This window comes from Muntiacus reevesi, chromosome 22, assembly GCF_963930625.1.
Source record: "Muntiacus reevesi chromosome 22, mMunRee1.1, whole genome shotgun sequence".
In the NCBI taxonomy this organism is placed as follows: domain Eukaryota; kingdom Metazoa; phylum Chordata; class Mammalia; order Artiodactyla; family Cervidae; genus Muntiacus; species Muntiacus reevesi.
The window spans coordinates 34,004,448-34,025,722 of NC_089270.1; the positions used below are offsets into that span (position 1 = coordinate 34,004,448).

General features: G+C 36.3%; 1 protein-coding gene across 5 annotated transcripts in view; it reads left to right on the forward strand.

The window, feature by feature from the left end:
- Positions 1 to 21,275, forward strand: part of EPHA5 (EPH receptor A5) — a 367,698-nt gene that overhangs the window by 70,139 nt on the left and 276,284 nt on the right. For all 5 annotated transcript variants that reach the window (XM_065914341.1, XM_065914337.1, XM_065914342.1 and 2 more), the window contains exon 3: positions 4,705 to 5,368. In XM_065914341.1, the coding sequence (XP_065770413.1) occupies positions 4,705 to 5,368 (664 nt within the window). The remainder of the gene's footprint in view (positions 1 to 4,704; positions 5,369 to 21,275) is intronic.

Consider the following 21,275-nt stretch of genomic DNA (forward strand, 5'->3'; position numbering starts at 1 on the left):
TTTTTGTTCAAAGTTAAAAAAATAGCAAATCATATAATCATTTATTTACCATGTTTGAATTATTTCAAATTTCATATTAACATATCTCTCAACTTAGGAGGAACATATATATGTTTGATATTAATTCATTCATTATAAAACATTTACTGAGTTTCCCACCCTGTATCTTATGATATCAGATTCTGAGATATAGTAGAAAAAAAGAGAATTGTGTCTTTACCTTCATGTCTGTTTCAGAGTATTAATATAGAGAGAAAGAGAGAGAAAGGAAAGATAGAAGGGAGAAAGGAAGAAGAAGAATTAGTCATGGCTAAATCATGTCTGAAAGAAAATGTGAATTTCATTTCAACAGAGTGGAGTAAAATTAGTGTAGTGAATCAAGGAATCCCACACACAAATCCAGACTTCGTGGACAGACATGCCAATATGAAGGCAGAGGCAGAGACGGGATGGACAGAGGAGGTGCTCAGGGTGGAATTTTGTGAGCTTGAGACAATCTGGTCTTTGATTTTTCTCATTTCTAAAGTAAACAACGGAAGTAGATCTTTTAAGGTCACTTATGATGTTTTTATATTGGATATTAGATGACTGGGATAGAGAGTTTCAGTTCTCATTCTAGATTATGTAACCAGTATGCCAGTGGTTAATTCTTGGTTTATGTATCTAGATACTGAAAAAGCTGGGACTAATTCTAGGACTTCAGGCTGATAATCTTCCCTTTATACAAGATCAGTTAAGTGTGTATATACAGGCCTCTGCTACAGTGCTTCTGATCACTGTACTTTAGCCTCAGTAAATTAATCTCTATGTAAAACATATAAACACACAATAATGAAAACAGAACTAAATACCAGGCGTCCCCATAACCTGAAAGGTCAAAATGACTCCGTTCACTTGATGATTCTTCATGTATATTTGGGGACATAATGTAAGGGGAGATTTTAGTCTAGGCTAAGTGTCCTGAGTAAGTATTTTAAACTGTGAATGCACATAAGGTGTTGTACAGGTAAGGGGCTTGGAAATGAAATAAATACTAAGAATATAAGTGACAGTGTGAGCTTGGGGGAAGAAATCAAATAGGCCTGTGAGAAGCAGGCAGGGAGAAAACAGCTCTTAATAGCTTGCGTAGGACAAGTTGGTAACTCCATAATACACATATGAATATGAAAAACAGTCCTTTTTCTTTTCCACTTCTCTGATGAATGTGGCTGACTTTTGATGCCTGGCCAAACACTTCTCTGATGAATGTGGCCAAACATGGGATTAGAATGAAACTGTGGCCAATGGGGAAAGAAGCAAGCCCAAGAGTTTGAGAGAGAAATTAAGCCAGCTCAAGCTGGGTGTGTAATCAATTCTTTAATATTAAGTCAAAGGAATAGGCATGAGGAGAAAACAAACACAGAGAAAAGTCTAGGCTTAGAGGGTGGGGTTTGAGGAGTAGCAGGACAAGAATAGAACTAAACCCACTAAATTATGTGCAGTGACCACGTGTCCAAACTGCCCAGGCACCTCACTTACAGTAATCAGCAAATACTTTTGTTATGCTGTGGAAGCATAGGAATTCCAACAAAATTACACTGAAAATATTGCATTTTCTGTCTATGCTCTTCTTTAAATTATGGTAATTCGTTGACATGACATTTGCAAAAGTGTCTAGGAATATACCTGTTGTTATCTTAAGTTCTTGGAGAGTGTTACTTTCTCCTTATCTACTTGTTTCTTCTTTGTAAATAAAATATTTGCTGAGGATAGCAAGATGTCTTCTTTGTATTAAAAGGGAAGATAACTTCGAAGAATTCAGCATTTTATTTCAGCTAGCCAATCTAAAATAAAGGAAATATTTTTGTTTGTTTCTTAGTGTGTTTGTCTAAATAGGAGCAGCTATTTATTGGAAATGCATCTATATTACCTTTTTGAGTCTCTGAATAGCTTATGGCCATAATTATTTAAATTAAATTATTCCTATTCATTCATTAGAAATAGAAAATGTGAGCCTTCATTTATATTTTGGACACTTGAAAAGAAAAATAAATAAAATCCCCCTGTGATATATTCTAACATCAAAGAAAATTACAGTTTTTCTCTTATTAATTGAGAATATTCAGAGGAGTAACATACTTAAGCACATACTTAGAAATTATCGCCCGAAGCAGTACCTATTAAGCCGTCTTGTCAAGTGCTGCTTGGCTTGCATTTTTAATAATATTTGTGGTACCTTGCTCTTTGTACAGACAAAGACTGTTAATTTCTTGCCTTATTATCTTGCACAATGCTGCTATTCCTTTTACTTGTCCAGTTCTTTTGACTTGCTAGCAGGGACCTGTTGAACTATATGATGCAGAAATAGGTCTTTTATAAATGATTCAAGACCAGGGATTAGAAATATGTTTGTGATTTGCATTGGAGAATTCTTTAAAAATAAGAGAATCTAAAACAGAGATAATGTGGCATTTTGGTTTTCCATTTTCAGGGAAGAGCTTTTTTGATGATCTTTTCTGATTTATTAATTCAAAGGAAATACATTTAATCTTCTTACAATAAACTAATCATTTTTGCTATTTTCATTTGGTTAGTTGAGATGCTTTTTTCCATGAAATATTAAGCATGGCATTTAGTAACCATTTATAATAAATAACATGGATACCTGGATGGCTTTATGAAGAAACTATAAATAGTTTAATGAGAGACAAAGCTGATTAAGAAAATCAGAGGCAAAGTACGATTTATATACGTTGTGAGAGGGGGCAAAAGTGAGATTCAATGAGTGAACGAAGGTTTCATGTAACACTCTAATGTAAATGTTGTTAGGTAAGATACAGTCTTGATGTCTGTCTTGTGATCTGAATGAGTTCATCAGTTTTCCCTCATTAACACCTTTTACTTGTCTTTCTGATGGCAGCTAGAATTCTGAGAGGGGCCATCGTAGGTATACGATTTATGTACATCCCTTGTGATGCCATTTTTCACATCTGTGTCAGTTGAACAGAATCAAGCAGTAACGCTCCATTTAATTTCATGTCTGAAGAAATGAAGTTCTATGAAGTTTATTATCTATAATACTTAATGTCTGAAATCACATTTTGGATTTATTGAAAGTCAGTATGTACGGTTTCATTGCTCTCTGTGTTTCAGGATTATTTTTAAAGATTTAAAACAAAATTGCATGTACTTTTATTCCCACAGATTCTAGACAGGTTTAAAATATTCTGTTATAATAACATCTTTATGAAGAGTAAAAATCTGATTTACACTGTATAAAATGTGGTATGGTACACTGACATTCTCAAAACTGTAGTGTTGATAGTTTGCTAGGAGAGAGAGGTTTAGATCTCTTATTTGACTGAATAGTATTCTGAAAGCTATATAAATCGTACTTAATTTTTCTACATCCTGTATATATAATCATAACTTTTAAAGTCATTGTGCATAAAATAAGCTTTAGTAAGAAAGAATTAATGCATTCTCAGGTTATGTAACAAAAATAATCACTTAGTATTTGAAATGACAAGGTTCACCATATTGCTGCTGCTGTTGCTGTTGCTAAGTCACTTCAATCGTGTCCGACTCTGAGCGACCCCATAGACGGCAGCCCACCAGGCTCCCCATCCCTGGGATTCTCCAGGCAAGAACACTGGAGTGGGTTGCCATTTCCTTCTGCAATGCATGCATTCAACCCCATAGACGTCAGCCCACCAGGATCCTCCGTCGCTGGGATTCTCCAGGCAAAAATACTGGAACGGGTTGCCATTTCCTTCTCCACCATATTACTAGTCTATAATTTGCATATATCTATTTTCTTTCTGCCTTTAGGTTTGTATTTGTGGGTACATGTATGAATAAACCCTTCATAACACAATTTGGGGGGTTTCCCTGGTACGTCAGTTGTTAAAGAATCTGCCTGCAATGCAGGAGACCCGGGTTCCATTCCTGGGTCGGAAATATCTGCTGGAGAAGGGATAGTCTACCCTCTTCAGTATTCTTGGGCTTCCTTGGCTCAGCTGGCAAAGAATCCACCTGCAGTGCGGGAGACCTGGGTTCGACCCCTGGGTTGGGAAGATCCCCTGGAGACGGGAATGGCTACCCACTCCGATATTCTGGCCTGGAGAATTCCACATGGGGTCACAAAAAATCGGACATGGCTGAACGACTTTCAACACAGTTTTTAAAAGAGTCCTACCAGGTTGGTTCGATGAAAAAAACTATTAATTTTAAGCTAATGAATTTTCTTTCAAGTTTTATTACACTGTTGTTTGAGAGTTGAGTGTGGATTCAGTCATTATGTTTTTCTCCCTTCTTTTCTTCATTTGCTGCTTTTTTCTCATTGTTATGGTTTTAAAAAAATTGTACTTTCTTTTCTACAAACTTTCTTCCTAATATGCATACTTCCCTTTCACTGCTTTTTGTTAATCATATCCCATATTGAATTTTATTTTTACTCTGAAATACATGGATTTTTCTGGAGAATATCATTCACATGTGTTCACACCTGAGTTACATTTGAGACAATGACTGATTTATGTAATTATTGCTGATTTATTTAATTTGAAAAGGAAAATTATTTTTTTAAATTTTCATTGTATATCTCCTTCTCTCAATATTGTATATTGAACCTGCAGAAATTTTACATCTGAATTAATTTTCTTTTATTTTGCTGGCTATTTTCTAATCATCTTTTTACTATTTTTTCTATTTTATATTCTACAGTGGGAAGAGATTGGTGAAGTTGATGAAAATTATGCCCCTATCCACACATACCAAGTATGCAAAGTTATGGAACAGAACCAGAATAACTGGCTTTTGACCAGTTGGATCTCCAACGAAGGTGCTTCCAGAATCTTCATAGAACTCAAATTTACTCTGCGGGACTGCAACAGTCTTCCTGGAGGGCTGGGGACCTGTAAGGAGACTTTCAACATGTATTACTTTGAGTCAGATAACGAGAATGGGAGAAACATCAAGGAAAACCAGTACATCAAAATTGATACCATTGCTGCCGATGAAAGCTTTACAGAACTTGATCTTGGTGACCGTGTCATGAAACTGAATACAGAGGTCAGAGATGTAGGACCTCTGAGCAAAAAGGGATTTTATCTCGCTTTTCAAGATGTGGGTGCTTGCATTGCTCTTGTTTCAGTGCGAGTGTATTATAAAAAATGCCCTTCTGTGGTGCGACATTTAGCTGTCTTCCCTGACACAATTACTGGAGCTGATTCTTCACAGTTACTTGAAGTGGCAGGCTCCTGTGTCAACCATTCGGTGACAGATGAACCACCCAAAATGCACTGCAGCGCTGAAGGGGAGTGGCTGGTCCCCATTGGGAAATGCATGTGCAAGGCCGGATACGAAGAGAAAAACGGCACCTGTCAAGGTAAGAGTTTGCCTGCGGATCTGCAGGGGCTGTCTGCTTCCCTTGGATCATGTATATGTATATCTCCCAGTGATTATGAGCAAATGACCTTTTACTTTGCTAATTTATGGAGATTATTTCTCTTCAGGTTTGATTTCTCTTCTCTCAGAATTTTAAAACTTCTGGCAGTGATGAAAGATTTGAAGTTATATTCTACTGGATATACATAATTAGTACTCAGAGAGTGTCTTACTTGCAGTGTAGTATTTCATATTCATTTTGCTTTCAGGAATTTTATTTTTGAGCGACTCACTTCACGGGATTATTTCTTTGTTTATCTGCTACTCTGTCATGACTCTGTCTCTCTGAAGAGAAAAATAATACTCTTGTTATGTGAAATTCAAATGTACACTTCGATGAGACTTTTGGCATGCTTTTAACTGCCTTTTAAAAATTCTTTAGGTATAAGTTCTGCCATATGAACTTCACTGGACATATGTGGAAAGTGACAGGACTTAGTTTACCGTGTTCTTTGCATATGATAGCTATTACATACTTGCTTTTAAGAATTTACAGGTTAACTTTAAATGCATAATAAGTAGTGCCCAAGAAAGTAACTGTTTGGAGACAGAACCAATACAGAAAGGTCATTTCAAAGAAGTTTGCACTTGAATTTTTTTTTTCTGTTTTAATTTTTCTTTTAAATTGAAACTTGATCATGCATGCTTCTTTTTCATTTGAAAATACTCTGATTTTGTCCACAGTGTGGTGACTTGCCCTTTAAAACTTGGATCTTTCTCAGTGGCTTCATGAAACAGGACAGTACTTTATGTCAAAGTGAAGAACAGCTTATGAGGAAGAAAACACATTTTCCTTAGAGGAAAAAAAAAAATAATCCTTATGAACCCGAACTTGTTTTCACCATGATATGCACATACCAAATAGGTAATGAGAGTTAATGTGTCTTAACTGAAGAGAAAACCAAATACTGAGAAGTCCCCTATGCCCATTGGTAGCTTCAAGGGCAATTTATTTTCTAAATTCAGTATGTAATGTGGCTCAGCCTTGCTCACGTTTCTTCAGGCTTGACTGCAGATTGACTGTAGAACCAGGGAAACAACACTAATCTGTAAACCATACTGACGTTGCTTATTTATCTCTAGAAATGCATTGCACCATATTTGCATCAGCTCATGTTTGTATTATCATCTACAATTAAGTGCATGATTATTTCTCCATGTAATCTACAACTCTCTATTCCTTTGTATATAAAGTTTTATTAAATCAAAATTATTTTTCAGATATGCCATTAAGTTTGTGAAAGAAATGAATCAGATTTTATTTAGGGTTGAATTTAAAGGAAAGTTTTAATTAACATTACCTTAACTTCTCTTTTTGAGCAATCTTCTTAACTGTAGAATCAGCAGTGGGAGTTAAACATAATCCATTGACTACATTGCATTGTTTTCCCTAAAATGCTTACAAAATCTTATTATTTCTAAGAATTTGTTTACCAGTATTAAAAGGCAGCATGCTCTATTTGGTTATCTATTTATATCATTTTCATGAATGATATGTGGTAACTTTAGTTCAGGACACAATGATCTTTGTCTTCATCCAGATTGGTACAGGGTATAAAGGACCTTTGCATTCAGAGGATAATTTTTTATTGTTGCTGGGGTTAAAATATTCTGCAGGTGCTTATCATGAAAATACCTGGGGGAAGTAGTATTCTGACAGGATGCTTTTAGTGCATGAATCCACTGCATCTTTCCCCTCTCACACTCTTAGGAGTTGAGAAGTAGAGGCCCGGGAGAAAAAGGAGAGGCCGTTTGGTAGAAACTTCACTCAACTGGATTCTGTCTTAATGTGCTTATTACTCTCCTCTGGTAGGAGGGGCGAGGGCAGTGGGGTCATGAAGGCAGCAGACGACACAGCCGCTCCCAGTGCCTGCCCCAGAAGACGTTCTGCACAACGTAGTCTGCGTGAATAGTGCCTCTTGGTGTTTTCCCGTGTACCAGTGATATGTGGCCATTCTGTGAGGAATTGCAAGCATTTATTCTGTAAATAATTTACTGAGTGAATAAACAAATGTTGAAGGTTTGTCTTGGAAAATTAGGGCGTCACAGATGGTCCCATATAAATAAATATATGTATTTAAACCTATTCAAAATATGTATGCACAAATGTAAATGTATGAGTGTGTGTGTCATATAAAATTCCACTATAACTCTTTCTTCAGTTTTAATGTGCTATCCACAAACCTCTAAGTGAGGATCTTGCTGTTTTGGAAATATCCTTGGTAGGTCAGAAATCTAAGAATTGTTCTTGACGTATCCTTCCTGCTCACTTCTCAGTTTCAATACCTCACAAAGTATTTATAAATTTACCACACAGCTCTCATAAAATCATCCACTTTTCTGTTTCCTTTTTCCTCCAATCTGTAAGCATATCTTGTTGGAAACTTTATTTTTAAATAATGAATAGCCTTTTATATAGTTTTGGGTTTTGAGCCATGTGAGTGTGTTACCTGTACAAAAATGCAAATCTGGTAGTTGCACAAACCTATCCTCCCAGTCCCTTCCTACTCCCAAGACACTTAAAGTACTTCAGTAGTTTCCTTTTTTTGAGGATGAACTGGGAAATTGTATTTGACATAAACACACTACTGTATTTAAAATGGATAACTAAAAAGGAAATAAGGATCTACTGTATAGCACAAGAACTCTACTCACTACTCTGTAATGGCCTGTATAGGAAAAGAATCTAAAACAGTGCACATATACACATATATATATATATGCAATAACTAATTCACTTTGTTGTACACCTGAAACTAACTCAACATTGCAAATCAACTATACTCGAATATATATGTATGTATATATACATACATGTATACACACATAATTGTTTCCTTCAAATAAAGTTTATAAAATAGCCTAAGATCCTGCATGGCTTTGCTCCTATTAGCTCTCTTGGTTCAGTTCAGTACAGTTGCTCAGTCACGTCTGACTCTTTACAATCCCAGGAATTGCAGCATGCCAGGCTTCCCTGTCCATCACCAACCCCTGGGGCCTACTCAAAACTCATGCCCATGGAGTTGGTGATGCCATCCAACCATCTCATCCTCTGTTGGCCCCTTCTCCTCCTGCCATCAATCTTTCCCAGCATCAGGGTCTTTTCCAATGAGTAAACTCTTCCCATCAGGTGACCAAAGTATTGGAGTTTCAACTTCAGCATCAGTCCTTCCAATGAATATTCAGGACTGATCTCCTTTAGGATGAACTGGTTGGATCTCCTTGCAGCCCAAGGGACTCTCAAGAGTCTTCTCCAACACCATGGTTCAAAAGTTAGTTATCTATTTTATAAATACTATGTTAAAATTATTAATTTTAAATAAGTAATTTTGTTTACCTTTGTACTTACCTGTTGGAAACATCATTGGTCACAAAATTGACAAATGTCTTTTAAATTAATCTTTACTTAGTCCTAAGATTCTCAGGCCAAATTTTCAAAGTTTCAAATATTAAATGGTATATGATTGGCATATGATATATTAACTGTTATAGAGGTTATCTTAGTGATTTTTGTAGACCTCAAAGCATCACATGCTAAAATGTGTTTATTTATAAATATAGCTTTATTACATACTTACATTTAATTACTTGGTTTCTTTGATAATCAAAATATGTTGTGATATAATTAAGGCTATAAATATAAGAAGCTAAAGTTGAGTAAACCTATTGTAATGATTATCATATATTAAGATTTCCTAGGAGGTGACCAGGTAGTTGCTGTCAGATCATTTTCATGTGAGCTGATACACAAGGAGGGCATGATAGGCCTGACCCACAGTCTCTTAGCAACTAAATCTTCAAGAAGCAAAATGCTAGGCAGCTCATTAACATATGGCTTCAACCCAGAAGACAACCAAGAAGTGATTCAGGAGTCCTTGTTCATTAATCAGTAGCAGATCATGATCTATCATCTCCATGCCTCCTTATTTAACTTCCTTTATAAGAATTTAACTACTTTTTCCATAATTATCTGATTTTAACAAAGTAACCGAATATGCTGGTTTCTGTTATCAACTTAAAATACAGAGTGCATTTATTTTTTGAAGGCTTACTTATATGCCTAAATTTTCTATAATAAACTGCCTTAAGTATTCAAATTTATTTGTTTGAGATATTCTTTATTTTCAGGTACTAATAATATATTAAATTCATTTTACAAGCATGTTTTCATACTTATTATTTATTATTATTTCTGAGCAAATTCATGCCATTTTTCCCTTAAGAGTCATGTGAAATTTTTTTGAGTACAAAGCTGTTAGCAAAAACCCATTTTGGAAGTTTCTGCTTTTTATTGAAGTGAATATGTTTGACAGAAGTAATTGAGTTCACATGAATCAAATGTTGCCTGCTGAGTTCTCTTGTGATTATGTTGCTGACTTACTCAGATGCAAGGCAAGACCACTAATCTTCATCAGTTGCTAGTGGAATGAAGTAGTAATTTGAAATTACCTCTAGATAATTATAGTTTCACTTATATCAAATGGAGGAAAGAGATTTAGATTGTGGGTCACTGCCAAAACCAGTGAGTGAAGAAGGTATATAGTGCATGCTCAAATACAGGGTAACGGGGGTTACATGCCAAGGGCTGTGGAGAAAAAGCACTTATTAATTGTCCAACTGGGAGATGATTGCGCAGCAAGGAAATGTAGTGAAAATACTGAGCTAAGAAGGAGCCTTGATTCAGAAACAGTAAAGATACTGCAGGGAGTAGTGTGTCGATCATGCAGACTTCTGGTGCATATTTATGTGTGAAGCAAAATTGGCTGGAAGTTTAGAGTATTAGGTGTTCGTGTAATTATGCTTTGGAGAGTCTAGTTATTTTTAATTAGGCATGTTACCAAAAAGCATCAAAGGGGTTGAACTTTGGTCCTTTTTGGTATGCTCTTTTATGCAACAGAAGGAAACTAATTTTGATTTAAAAATTTTAACAAAAGGCTGTGATTTTGAAATCACAGAGTGATTGGTGTCAATGGTGTGTGAGTCCATATATATGTGTGTGTGTGTGTGTGTCCTATTGCTGTGAACCACCACTAAGACAATTAAGTGATTAAGTCATTTCATCTATTTGCAGGTATTGCACATGAGAATAATAGGTTTTCTTTTTATCTCCTCACTTGAATAATTTTGGACTAATTCTATTAAAATGTTATGGCTTTTTATGTTAATGTTATGTTTAATATTAAAATGTTAGTGTGCTTCCCCTCCTCCCCGAATCAAGGTTTCAAAACACTAGTATACTATTGGTATTTGGGGCCAGAAACTAGTTGTTTTGGGGAGTTGCTGTTCACCGAAGGACATTTACCAGCATCCTGGCTTCCCTGGTGGTTCAAATGGTAAAGAATTCTGCTGCAATGCGGGAGTCCTGGGTTTGATCCTTGGGTTGGGAAGAGTCCCTGAAGAAGGGAACAGCTACCCACCCCAGTAATCTGGCCTGGAGAATTCCATGGACTGTATAGTCCATGGGGTCGCAAAGAGTTGGACATGACTGAGCAACTTTTACTTTGGCCTCTCAGTCACTAGATTCAGTAGGGTACTCCGTTCCTGATTTTTAATAGCCAAAAATGCCTCCATGTATCGCCAAATGTTCCCTGGGGGCAAAATCTGTCTTAGTTGAAAACCACTAACTGAAATATATTCCCTCTGCCTATGTTAAAAGATGTGCTGCTGAAACTAAATATATTTATAGACAGGTTACCTATGCCAAGGTGGACAATTTTCTAAAGAATGAAAGAAGTGTACATTTCTTAAAATGGGTGTACATTTTGAAACTTGCCTAATTTAACTTGAATATAGAGACATGGAATATCTGAAAATATGCTGCTGGTGAGAGGCAACATACTCTAGTTTCTTAAGCTTGCAGATTCTGGACCAGAATACTTGGATTCAAATCTCGCTGCTTCCATTTATCAGTTATATAACCAATGTCCAAGTTATCAGATCTCTTTATTCCTTGTTTTCCTCATCTCTGTTAATAGCTACCTCATAGCAATCCTATGAGACATTGTATGAAAATTATTTAGAATAGTGCCTAGAAAACAGTGCTTATTCAATAAACAATAGCTATGTCTTAGCTCTGTCATTAAAAGTAAAATTATTTACAGGAATATGTGTCTGTCTATTGGAAAATACATGGTAGCTTCGAGTAAGAAAAATTCTCTAGTTTGTTCAAACTAGAGAGTATATCCTTGAATAGTATAATTTATCAAAGGATGATCCTACATTTTAATTTATTAGGTGGTCAAAACTGTGTAAATATATTGGAACCTCCTTTATGAAAGATTTGCTCTCCTGTTTGATATTATCACTCTTTCTTTAAGTTATTGCACTAGGCACTATAGTCTATGTGTACAGTTCCTATATCCTACAAATGCAGACAGATAGCTTACAAACATACATATGGACTCACACCTACAGTCACAACTTATGAGAGTTGTTACTGGCAGGGTGAGTGTGTAAGTTTAGAAAGGTGGTAAGAAAATGTTCCTCTGAAAGGGTGATGTTTAATGTCGATGTGGAAAAAAAGCTGTGTGAAGAGGACAGGGTACAGCTTAACAAGCAGAAGAAATCTTTCAATGCAGAGATCAATCATATTATATTAATTTTGGATATACCTCTTTTCTTTCCAAAGTTATATTAAAATGTATTTGCATATTAAAATCTGAGAATAAAAGGGATTCTGCTCCCTGAAATTACCTGCTAAAAGAGGCTATTCATATACATATTATACTTACCTTAAGGACAGAGAATTCCTGGTAATACCTAAGGTCAAATAGATGCATATCAAATATGAAACAACTCAGTGTATTTCTGAGTAATACTGGTGAATGGCAACTTGCAAGTTATTATACCAATTGAAAGAATAACACCTTTTGTTTTTTAAGAACTTAATGTTTCATTGGTTCAGCAGTTGTTGGTAACTTGTGAATCTTCAACTATGTGTACATAGTTAAACAAAAATAGAGATTTGGCAGTGAAGGAAAGGATATAGATGCAGCAAACACTCCATAATCCCTCCTAGACAAACTTTTGACATTAACTTTACATTCCTACTTTCTCACTCATACAAAGAGTATGCTAGGCAAAGTCTTGAGTTTCCCTTTCCTATCCCATATTTAGAATAAATATAAAAAATAGATGCTATGCCTCAGATTTGCAGTAATAGTAATAACTACTTTGTACATTTTATTTTGACTCAGTCTCTAGAAAGTCTTATGATGATAGCACATTTCATATTGTTATTGTGCAAAGGAATTTTAGTATTATTGATCAGGAGCTCCATTATGACCCGTTAGATGGAAAATTATTATATTTATGTTCAAGTGATTCATACAAAAAATCTCGTGATAGAAAGTATTTGTTTAAATGATGTTCATTGAATAGACTGCTTTTGTTATAATAAATTAATATAGAAATGTATAGAATTAATACAAAAATACAGGCATAAATTAATATGGAAAGATAATTCTCAGAAAAAATATTTAATGATAAAGGCTTTATATATTGTCATATATGAATTGTTATATTCAGAACTGATTTAAATATATAATTTAAATAATGTGCCGGGAAACCAAAAGATAGTCCTTGTGTTTTACTGTTTGATTTTTTTTTATTATCCAGATAACAGCAGAAGGATTTTCACAAAGTTTGATAACGTAAATGAGTATAGCTGTCATGGGAAAATTTGTGTGTACAGGAAAATTTAATGTTGAAAACTCACAGAGTGTGATTTAACAAATATTTCAGTGTTCTTAGATTCTTAAGAGCAAGAAATTAAAACAGAAATGAATGCAAATGATAAGAAACAAAGTAGCCAACACTGGCATAAAATCACTAAGTAGACTTAAAACCTCAAAACTGATCTGAAATGACCAGGAGATTTTTTCTTGCACTAAATAGAGGGCTTTGGGCTTGAAGGTGATACAGCTCTCAGTTCAAATCTCACGCTTCCATTTGACTGCGGCCAAATACAAAGTCAGACTGAGTCCAAGTTTCCTCCTAGATGTAATGTTAAAAAGTACAAAAGGGACCTGCAGACAGTTTTAGACCTAATGAAATTGTTTCCTTTTTTCTTTCTGATAATTACTTCTTGACTTTGGAATGCCATATTAAATATCAATGCTTTCTACTGTTATTTATCATCAGTAAAAAATGTTGGTAAATTAGGGGGAAAATCAAACCACAGCTAACTAGAGAAAAGGGCACAAAATGGCACTTATGTCCAATTCATTCCAATTTATGAATTACATTTTTGGAGTGCTTTTTTTTGTATTGGCTTGTAGAAGTTATTCACATGATTTAACATTTCCTCCCACTGAAGAGATTATTGGGACCAGCTTTTATCTAATTCTTCTCCTCTATACACTTTTACAGTGCACCACAATAATTTTAATACTTTGAAACCATATTATTGCTGGGCAAACCTGTAAGAGATTCTTATTCCATTGCATGGTGCTGGTCAGAGCCGCAGTATTCTTTTTAAGCTCCTTAGGTGACTGTACAGTGTGGCCCAGATTAAGGAGTATCATGATAGTTTGGATTAAGTTTTGGTGGCTTTTAGTGTTTTGTGTAAATTTGTACCCTAAAACCTCATCCAGGGAAGGCCACAGATTTTGATTCCTAAAGACCAGTTTCTCTGCACCCCCCACCTCAAGAGGTCCTACACTCATAAACCTCTTTGGCTCTCTTTGTATATAAGACAGTCTTTTACCCAGTGTCTTTTTTTTTTCTCTGTATTCCAATAAAAAATTATTTACATAAACAGGTGACAGGAAGGATTTGGCTCATAGGTTATACCTTACCAACTCTCTGATTTATACCCAAATATACTGCTGTTCTGTCGTTCAGTCCTGTCCAGCTCTTTGCAACCCCAGGAACTGCAGCACCAGGCTTCCCTATCTTTCCCTATATCCCGGAGTTTGCTCAAACTCATGTCCATTGTGTTGATGATGCCATCCAACCATCTCATCCTCTGTCACCCCCTTCTTCTCCTGACCTCAGTATTTCCCAGCATCAGGGTCTTTTCCAATGAGTAGGCTTTTTGCACCAGGCAGCCAAAGTATTGGAGCTTCAGCTTTTGCATCAGTCCTTCTCATGAATATTCAAGGTTGATTTTCTTTAGGATCGAACTTGTATAAACAACACAGAAATGATAAGCATATTAATGCTTTGTCTTATTCTATCTAACTTTTCAAATTTTCTTCTCTTTCTCCTCCTCCTCCTCAGTGCCTTCTTAAGAGTGTAGCCGGTTCTTCAAGGTTTCAGACTCTGAAGGGCTTCCCACTTGACACAAGGTTATGGTCTTTTCTCCTGGACCCTGAAATGTTAAAAGACAAGTCTACAGTTTCCCACACTCATCCTCAGCCCTTCTGGCCTGCAGAGAGGCAGGATAGGATCAGCATTAAAGGCAGCACTCCATGCTTCAGCTCCCTCTATCTTCTGGGATTTCTTTTCCCAGATTTACACATTTATTGCTGTCTTAAAATTTCCCTGCATTAAAACAAAGCATAGTGAATGAGTCCTGCCAAGTGGCAAAACAATTTAGTAATAAGTTTGATATCCTTTATTCAAGAGAAAATAATCCATGAATTGTGGGAGTACAATGCCTCACCACCTGTGGGGCCCTTCTCTTGGATTTTGAGCATGGTGAGATTTTTAGAGCATTAGAAGAGGCAGCATGGAAACAGAAAATGATTGTCTAAGAGATCTGGATTTCCTTACAAGGCTAGCAGGTCATACTTTCTAGGGTAAGGTGGACTGACTGAAGCTGGGTTGTACGACACTGGTCGCTGTATGTTAGCTTTCTCATAAGTGCAGGCTGATTTAGGTTTAGATTTGGGAAATGTGCTCAGCTGCTGCGTTGTCCTCCATTTTGTGGGTCCCGGTATATAAATTGACTTTGTGTGTGTGTGTGTGTGTGTGTGTGTGTGTGTTTGTGCGTGCATGTGCTCAGTTGTGTCCAACTGTCTGTGATCCCATTGACTGTAGCCCACCAGGCTTCTTTGTCCATGGAATTTTCCAGGCAAGAATACTGGCGTGGATTGCCATTTCCTACTCCAGGGGAATCTTCCCCACCCAGGAATAGAACCCGTGTCTCTTGTGTCTCCTGCAGTGGCAGGAAGATTCTTTACCATTGCCTCACCTGGGAAGCCCCAAACTTTGTTCCAGTTAATTTAGTAATTCTAGATGTTTGTACCTAGAGTGTTTCCACCTTTACTTAGAACTTCATGTTGTTGGAACCAGAAGACTTGGGTGAACTTATAAACTCTTAAGTTTGTCTGTATTTCCCTAAGTATCCAATACCCAAATATAAAACTTTTAACTTTGAAAAATTATTACTGACCTATAGGAAGCTAAAATTAGTGAAAGATATATAGGTCCTAGTCTGAAACAGTCTCCACCTGTCAGAAGCAAAATTCATTGGTATTAATTTTATCATAACTTAAAAGCAGTTCCTTTTTTCAAATATACATTTCATTTATGTTTTAGTCAACACATTTTATTTTAGTAAAGTGTTAACTGCTGAAAAAAATCAAACATTTACCAAGTAAAGTAACTTTTGAAATGAAAATTGACATTTTAACATGGAAATGGATAGAGAAAAGGATATCTTTTACTTCCTTCTTCTGCTTGTTTCTTTAGAATTAAAATGATTTGCAGAACACTGGGAAATAATTTTTCCATTTCTGTATATTCTTTCCACATTCCTTTATCAGAAGTTTTTCAAACTTCTTAAAAAATAATTATTTAAAAAATTCATTTTAAGAAAAGGACATCCTGGCTTTGAGAAAGGAATATAAGAAAATTTCTGAAATTTGGAAACAGACTAGTAGTCATAGTGTTTTATTTAAAACAATTTCAGCATCAAGCATACTGAATGTTACCTGCAAAATTTAATTTCATGTCATTAGCCAACTTGGTAATTATAATAAATATTTCATCCTGAATAAAGAAAACAAAAGACAGGAGTTTAGAAGTGCTATGTTAATATGCTATTTATTGAAATAAGAATAGTCATATTTTTTCACAGTACTAAAAATGGAGCCATAATACTGATGAAAATCTTCCTATACTTATAAACTCTTTATTATACCACAATAACTAAAAGAAATTATCCCTTTGCAGAAAAAAAGAACTTTACTTTGGGGGTGGGAACAACATATTTAAATTTTAGCACATCCAGTGACATTACTTTAGCTAATCAGGATTTAACGTATTAGTTGTGAATTTTGTGATCTTCAGTAAAGTGGTAAATTGTGGTTCAGACGTTGGAAGTAGGGAGAGTATTAACCTGCCTAGTATCACACAGCCACCACATTTTAAACTTGACATTAGAATGGTACCTTAATTTTAGATTCTCATTTTACTGTTGTACTTTGAACAGTATGTAACACCCTTAACCACAAACTGATGTGTAGTTTGTAACCACATATAGCATCCATGGTAATCCTAAGTAAAAATCTCTGATTCTTCTTAATGCCTTATTTCTATTACAACTAATATGTTAAATATTTTCTGCCGTACATGTTTAGATTTATGTAGTATACTTCCTGTATGGATTAGCCTTGAAAAATCTATTTAACTGCTTTGGAGGGTTGCATAGAAAGCTGACTGTCTCTAAGCAACTAATAAGATGCTTAGTTTAATTTGTAGGTATCAATCTGTCTAATTGATTTATTTATATATCTAGTTTATACTACTCACAGGAAAAAAGATTAAGTATGCTGTTTACCTAAACAGTATAATTTATTGCCTTTAAATTAGATTGTACATTAGTCCAGAGGGACATGCCTATTGTTATAAAGCAGGAAGGCATGGAGTCACTAGCCCCAGAATAGTTTTTCTCTAAAATTGTATCACTCATTAGCTTTTACATTAAAAATATGAATTATAGCTATCCATGGCCTCATAACTGGTTTTCTTTATGGAGATGCTTTTGTATCCTTTATTATTTCTGGTCATGGATGTAGATCACATCTTATCCTCTAGTATTTGATTCTCTTTGTTGTTTAAATCTTTGTCTTCATTTATGCCTGACCAGTAGGGTTCATCCTTAAGAACTCAAGTGATTTGTTGATGTGCTTTGATCTTTTCTGAGCTTGAAGATATCCTGCTCATTCGAGTGCTGTTGATATATAGTTTTTTAAAAAGAAAAGGAAAGGGAAGAAAGAAGAGCCACAGTTTGGGGGAAGTAACAATTAGAGCAAATGATAATTTGACTGATGGATAACTCCATTTCTTTGATGGAATTGTTAGCAGGAATCAGACATGGAGAATGAAAGCTCCAAAGTTCCTGCTGGGTGATTGTGCGGGAACCTAATAATACACTGCTCCGAATGCAGAAGGGCTTTTCCTCTGATGAATTCTGAGTGCTGGGGAAATGATTCTGTTAGGATATTTCTTAAATAAAGAACAGGAGTGTCAAAATTTTATTTTCCATTTTATGGATTGAGAAGTAACGTGATGTGGTTTCCCCCAAATTTCCCAGTATTCCCTCACGCTTCCCTCTAGGCCACTAACTCTAGTTTTGCACCTCACAATCAGGGAGCAACATATTCACTGGCTCCTGTGAAAGATTTCCCCATGTTCACCTAGTCACAGTATTTTCCAACGCTAAAAGCTTCTTTTTTTAGAACCAGACTGACCCGTATTATTTATTTATTTAAAATTCTCTTTAGAAGGTTTTGTGTGTCATCTGTTTTTGCTCTTTTGGTTCAAGCATGATTTAATATGTCAGCACTAGTTTGCTTAACTGGCTTTGATTGTCTTCCATACTTTACTCAGAATGAGGCAGTCTCCTTTCAAGCATGTTGCTGCCCAGATAAATGAAATGTCACAACAGTGAGGGCTCCTTGTTTTATGACAGCAGTAGCTTTTTCTTGGACACAGTCAGTGGCTGGAGAGAGGGGGTGGTGCGGGTATTTACACAGTGATAGTAGAACCCACTTAAGTCAGCCTTCCCTCTTCGGACCCTAACAGACAAGCAGCAACAGACAATGCACTTAAACTTAGGGGAACTTCACTCTTAATTCGGGTGAAAATGAAGTTAAATCCAAAACAGAAACTTTTCCGCCTACTATGGACAAGTGGAAAAAATCTGTTAGTAGTTGCCTCAAAATAATACTCAAGGATAGCACCTTATTTTTATGGTTTGATTTCTTCCATGCTTTATTGCCAGGTTCTGAGATGTTATTGCTCTCAGTACATAAAGTTAGAAACTAATCCACAGGAAAAAAAATGTTTCCACTGTCTCCCATAATAAAGGTATTGTTTATGATTTTGAAACCTGGATTAGATTTTAGAGATTGGAGGCTCACGAAGCTTAGTACTTGGCACAGAGCAAATCCTCAGTACATGCTAGTTAGCTCTAAAAGTTGAAAGTGATTTCAGTGAAAAATAACCCTAGGCAAAGGGCTGGAGTTTTGCTTGCTTGTGATTTTTGAACTAACATTTGCTTGTGTTGCCTTCATCACCCTGGGGTATCGGGCCGTCCTTCTAGGAGACTTGGAAGCCCGGGAGCTGAGCGCATTCGACCAGTCTGCACTGGGGCAGCTTCTCAGGCCAGGGCCTGTAAAGACTAAGGAGGTTTCTGAGTGTGAGTGTGTGTGAGTGCAAATGTGAACTTTGACATTTCAGTTTAAGAGAGAAATAAACTGGGCCAACCAAGCCTGTGGCAAGGAATTAAATGTATGTTACAGGAATGGAGGAGGACACGATAACCCACTCCAGTATTCTCACCTAGAGAATCTCATGGACAGAGGAGCCTGGCGGGCTACAGCCCATAGGGTTGCAAAGAGTTGGACACGACTGAAGCGACTTAGCGTGCATGCAGAGGAACGTAGAGTTCATTAATAATAAACTTTGATTAGGGACTGAAAGAAGAAGAAATTAATCATTCAGGAGACAGAGTTAGGAAAAAAAAATCTGAATTTTAGAAAAATCTGATGAAGGTGAAAGTCTTAATCAAGGACAACCTGCATCATCAAGGGGAAGACTGGCCAGAGCAAGCCTGTGATCAGATCTCAGAAGAAAAGTTATTTTCGTCTGAAGTCAGAAGATAATGGAATGCAAACTGAGAAAAAAAAAAAAAAAAGAAACCTTGTTCCTAGAAAATACAAAAGTTGGCCAAAGGTAATATTTTGACTTTCAAGTCTGTGTGAAAAGCAATAATATACTAGAAATAATAGAGATTCCAAGAAATAAGGCCAATAAATGACAAATGACAAAAACTGACAATAAATGACAATTCTGAATGCCAGAGTTGTCAGAGTATCTTAAATGGGGTGGTAAGGAAGAATAAGGCTTGACACGCGTGCAGAGACCTGCTGGGTGCCGGGACCGTTAAATGTTTTATTCACATTCTCTCTTTTGAGCTTGACAGCATCCTGTGAGCCATAGTTTCTGGGGTAACTGAAGCACACAGAGGTTAGTTTGAACTAAATCTAGAAAGTGGGAAACTGGCATTTTAATCTCGGTGTGTTTGTTTCAAATCTGTGTTTTCCCATTTTCTTTTATATTCCCCATTAAAATGCTCTTGAACTGCACTTAATTTCCTCACCCTGACTCGAATCCCTTGTGGGCTAATCTCACATCTATGTGAGCCGCCCTGCACATCAGAGGTACAGGCGCCCTGGAGAGACCTAGTGGCCCCCAGAGTCCCCTGGAGGAGATTCTTGCCCCCATAGTCACGCCTCAAACGGAGGACACAGAAAGGCATTTGCAGGGAGAAGGCTTTGTAGCAACAGGGAATAGAACAAATAAAGCAAGACTGAGTGAGAAAAGTGAGGAACTTGTAAGAACATGAAGCTCTGACCTTGGAGAGTAGAGGCCCTAGAATCAGGAACCAAACTAGACTTGCTTACATATTTTCTATGTGAATATTGATGAGATGGCTAGATAACATCACCGACTTCAGAGGACATGCATTTGAGCAAACTCCTGGAGGTATAGTGGAGGACAAGCCTGAGTGCTGTGGTTCATGGGGTGGGAAAGAATCTGACATGACTGAATGGCTAAACAACAACATGTGAATATTCAAATAGGTGGAAGAAAAAACTTTTTGGAATAAGCCTAATTTATATGCTGAGAGAGAGTGAGAGATTGGGTTATAGGCTGAGAGCTATAGATGCGTTTTTGACTTTTGGTTTTTGCATACTTGTGCATGTGAATTACTTTGCGTTTTGTCTGCTCTCATAAGTAGTATAGAAAACTTTTTCTCTTTAATGTTCTAGCTTTTGGAGTAAAGGGCTTCCCTGGTCATTCAGATGGTCAGAGAATCTGCCAGCAAATGCAAGAGACCTGGAGAAGGGAATGGTAACCCATTCCAGTATTCTTACCTGGAGAATTCCATGGACTTAGGAACCTGGTGGGCTGCAGTCCATGGGATCACAAAAGGGTGGAATATGACTGAGTGACTAATACTTATTTGGAGTAAAGGGTCATTTTATTGAAGTTTTGTTTGTTTTGCTGCTTTTATTTCATCTGGGGATGGGGTAGGGAAGGAAGAACAATGAAGCTGTACTGTACAATGTGAGTGTGGAGATTTTGTAAGGATTCAGGCTTGGGGAAAACCTCTGCACCTCATAGACCGGTGTGACCTTTGAACTTCCACATCCACAGAAAAGAAACTAAATGATTCTCTGCCTCCCCACCACTTCTGATATTACACAGTTTTTAGGTAAAGGATTCTTACTGGACACGTCCATTTTGAAGTATATTCATGTCTTTCTTGAGTTTTTGAAGTTGAAATGAAATGAAATACAGAGCAAATACAATATAAAAATTTAAAAATGACCAAACATATCTTCATAAACAAAATAGTACAGTTAAAGTAATTGTTACTTCTCTGTTGA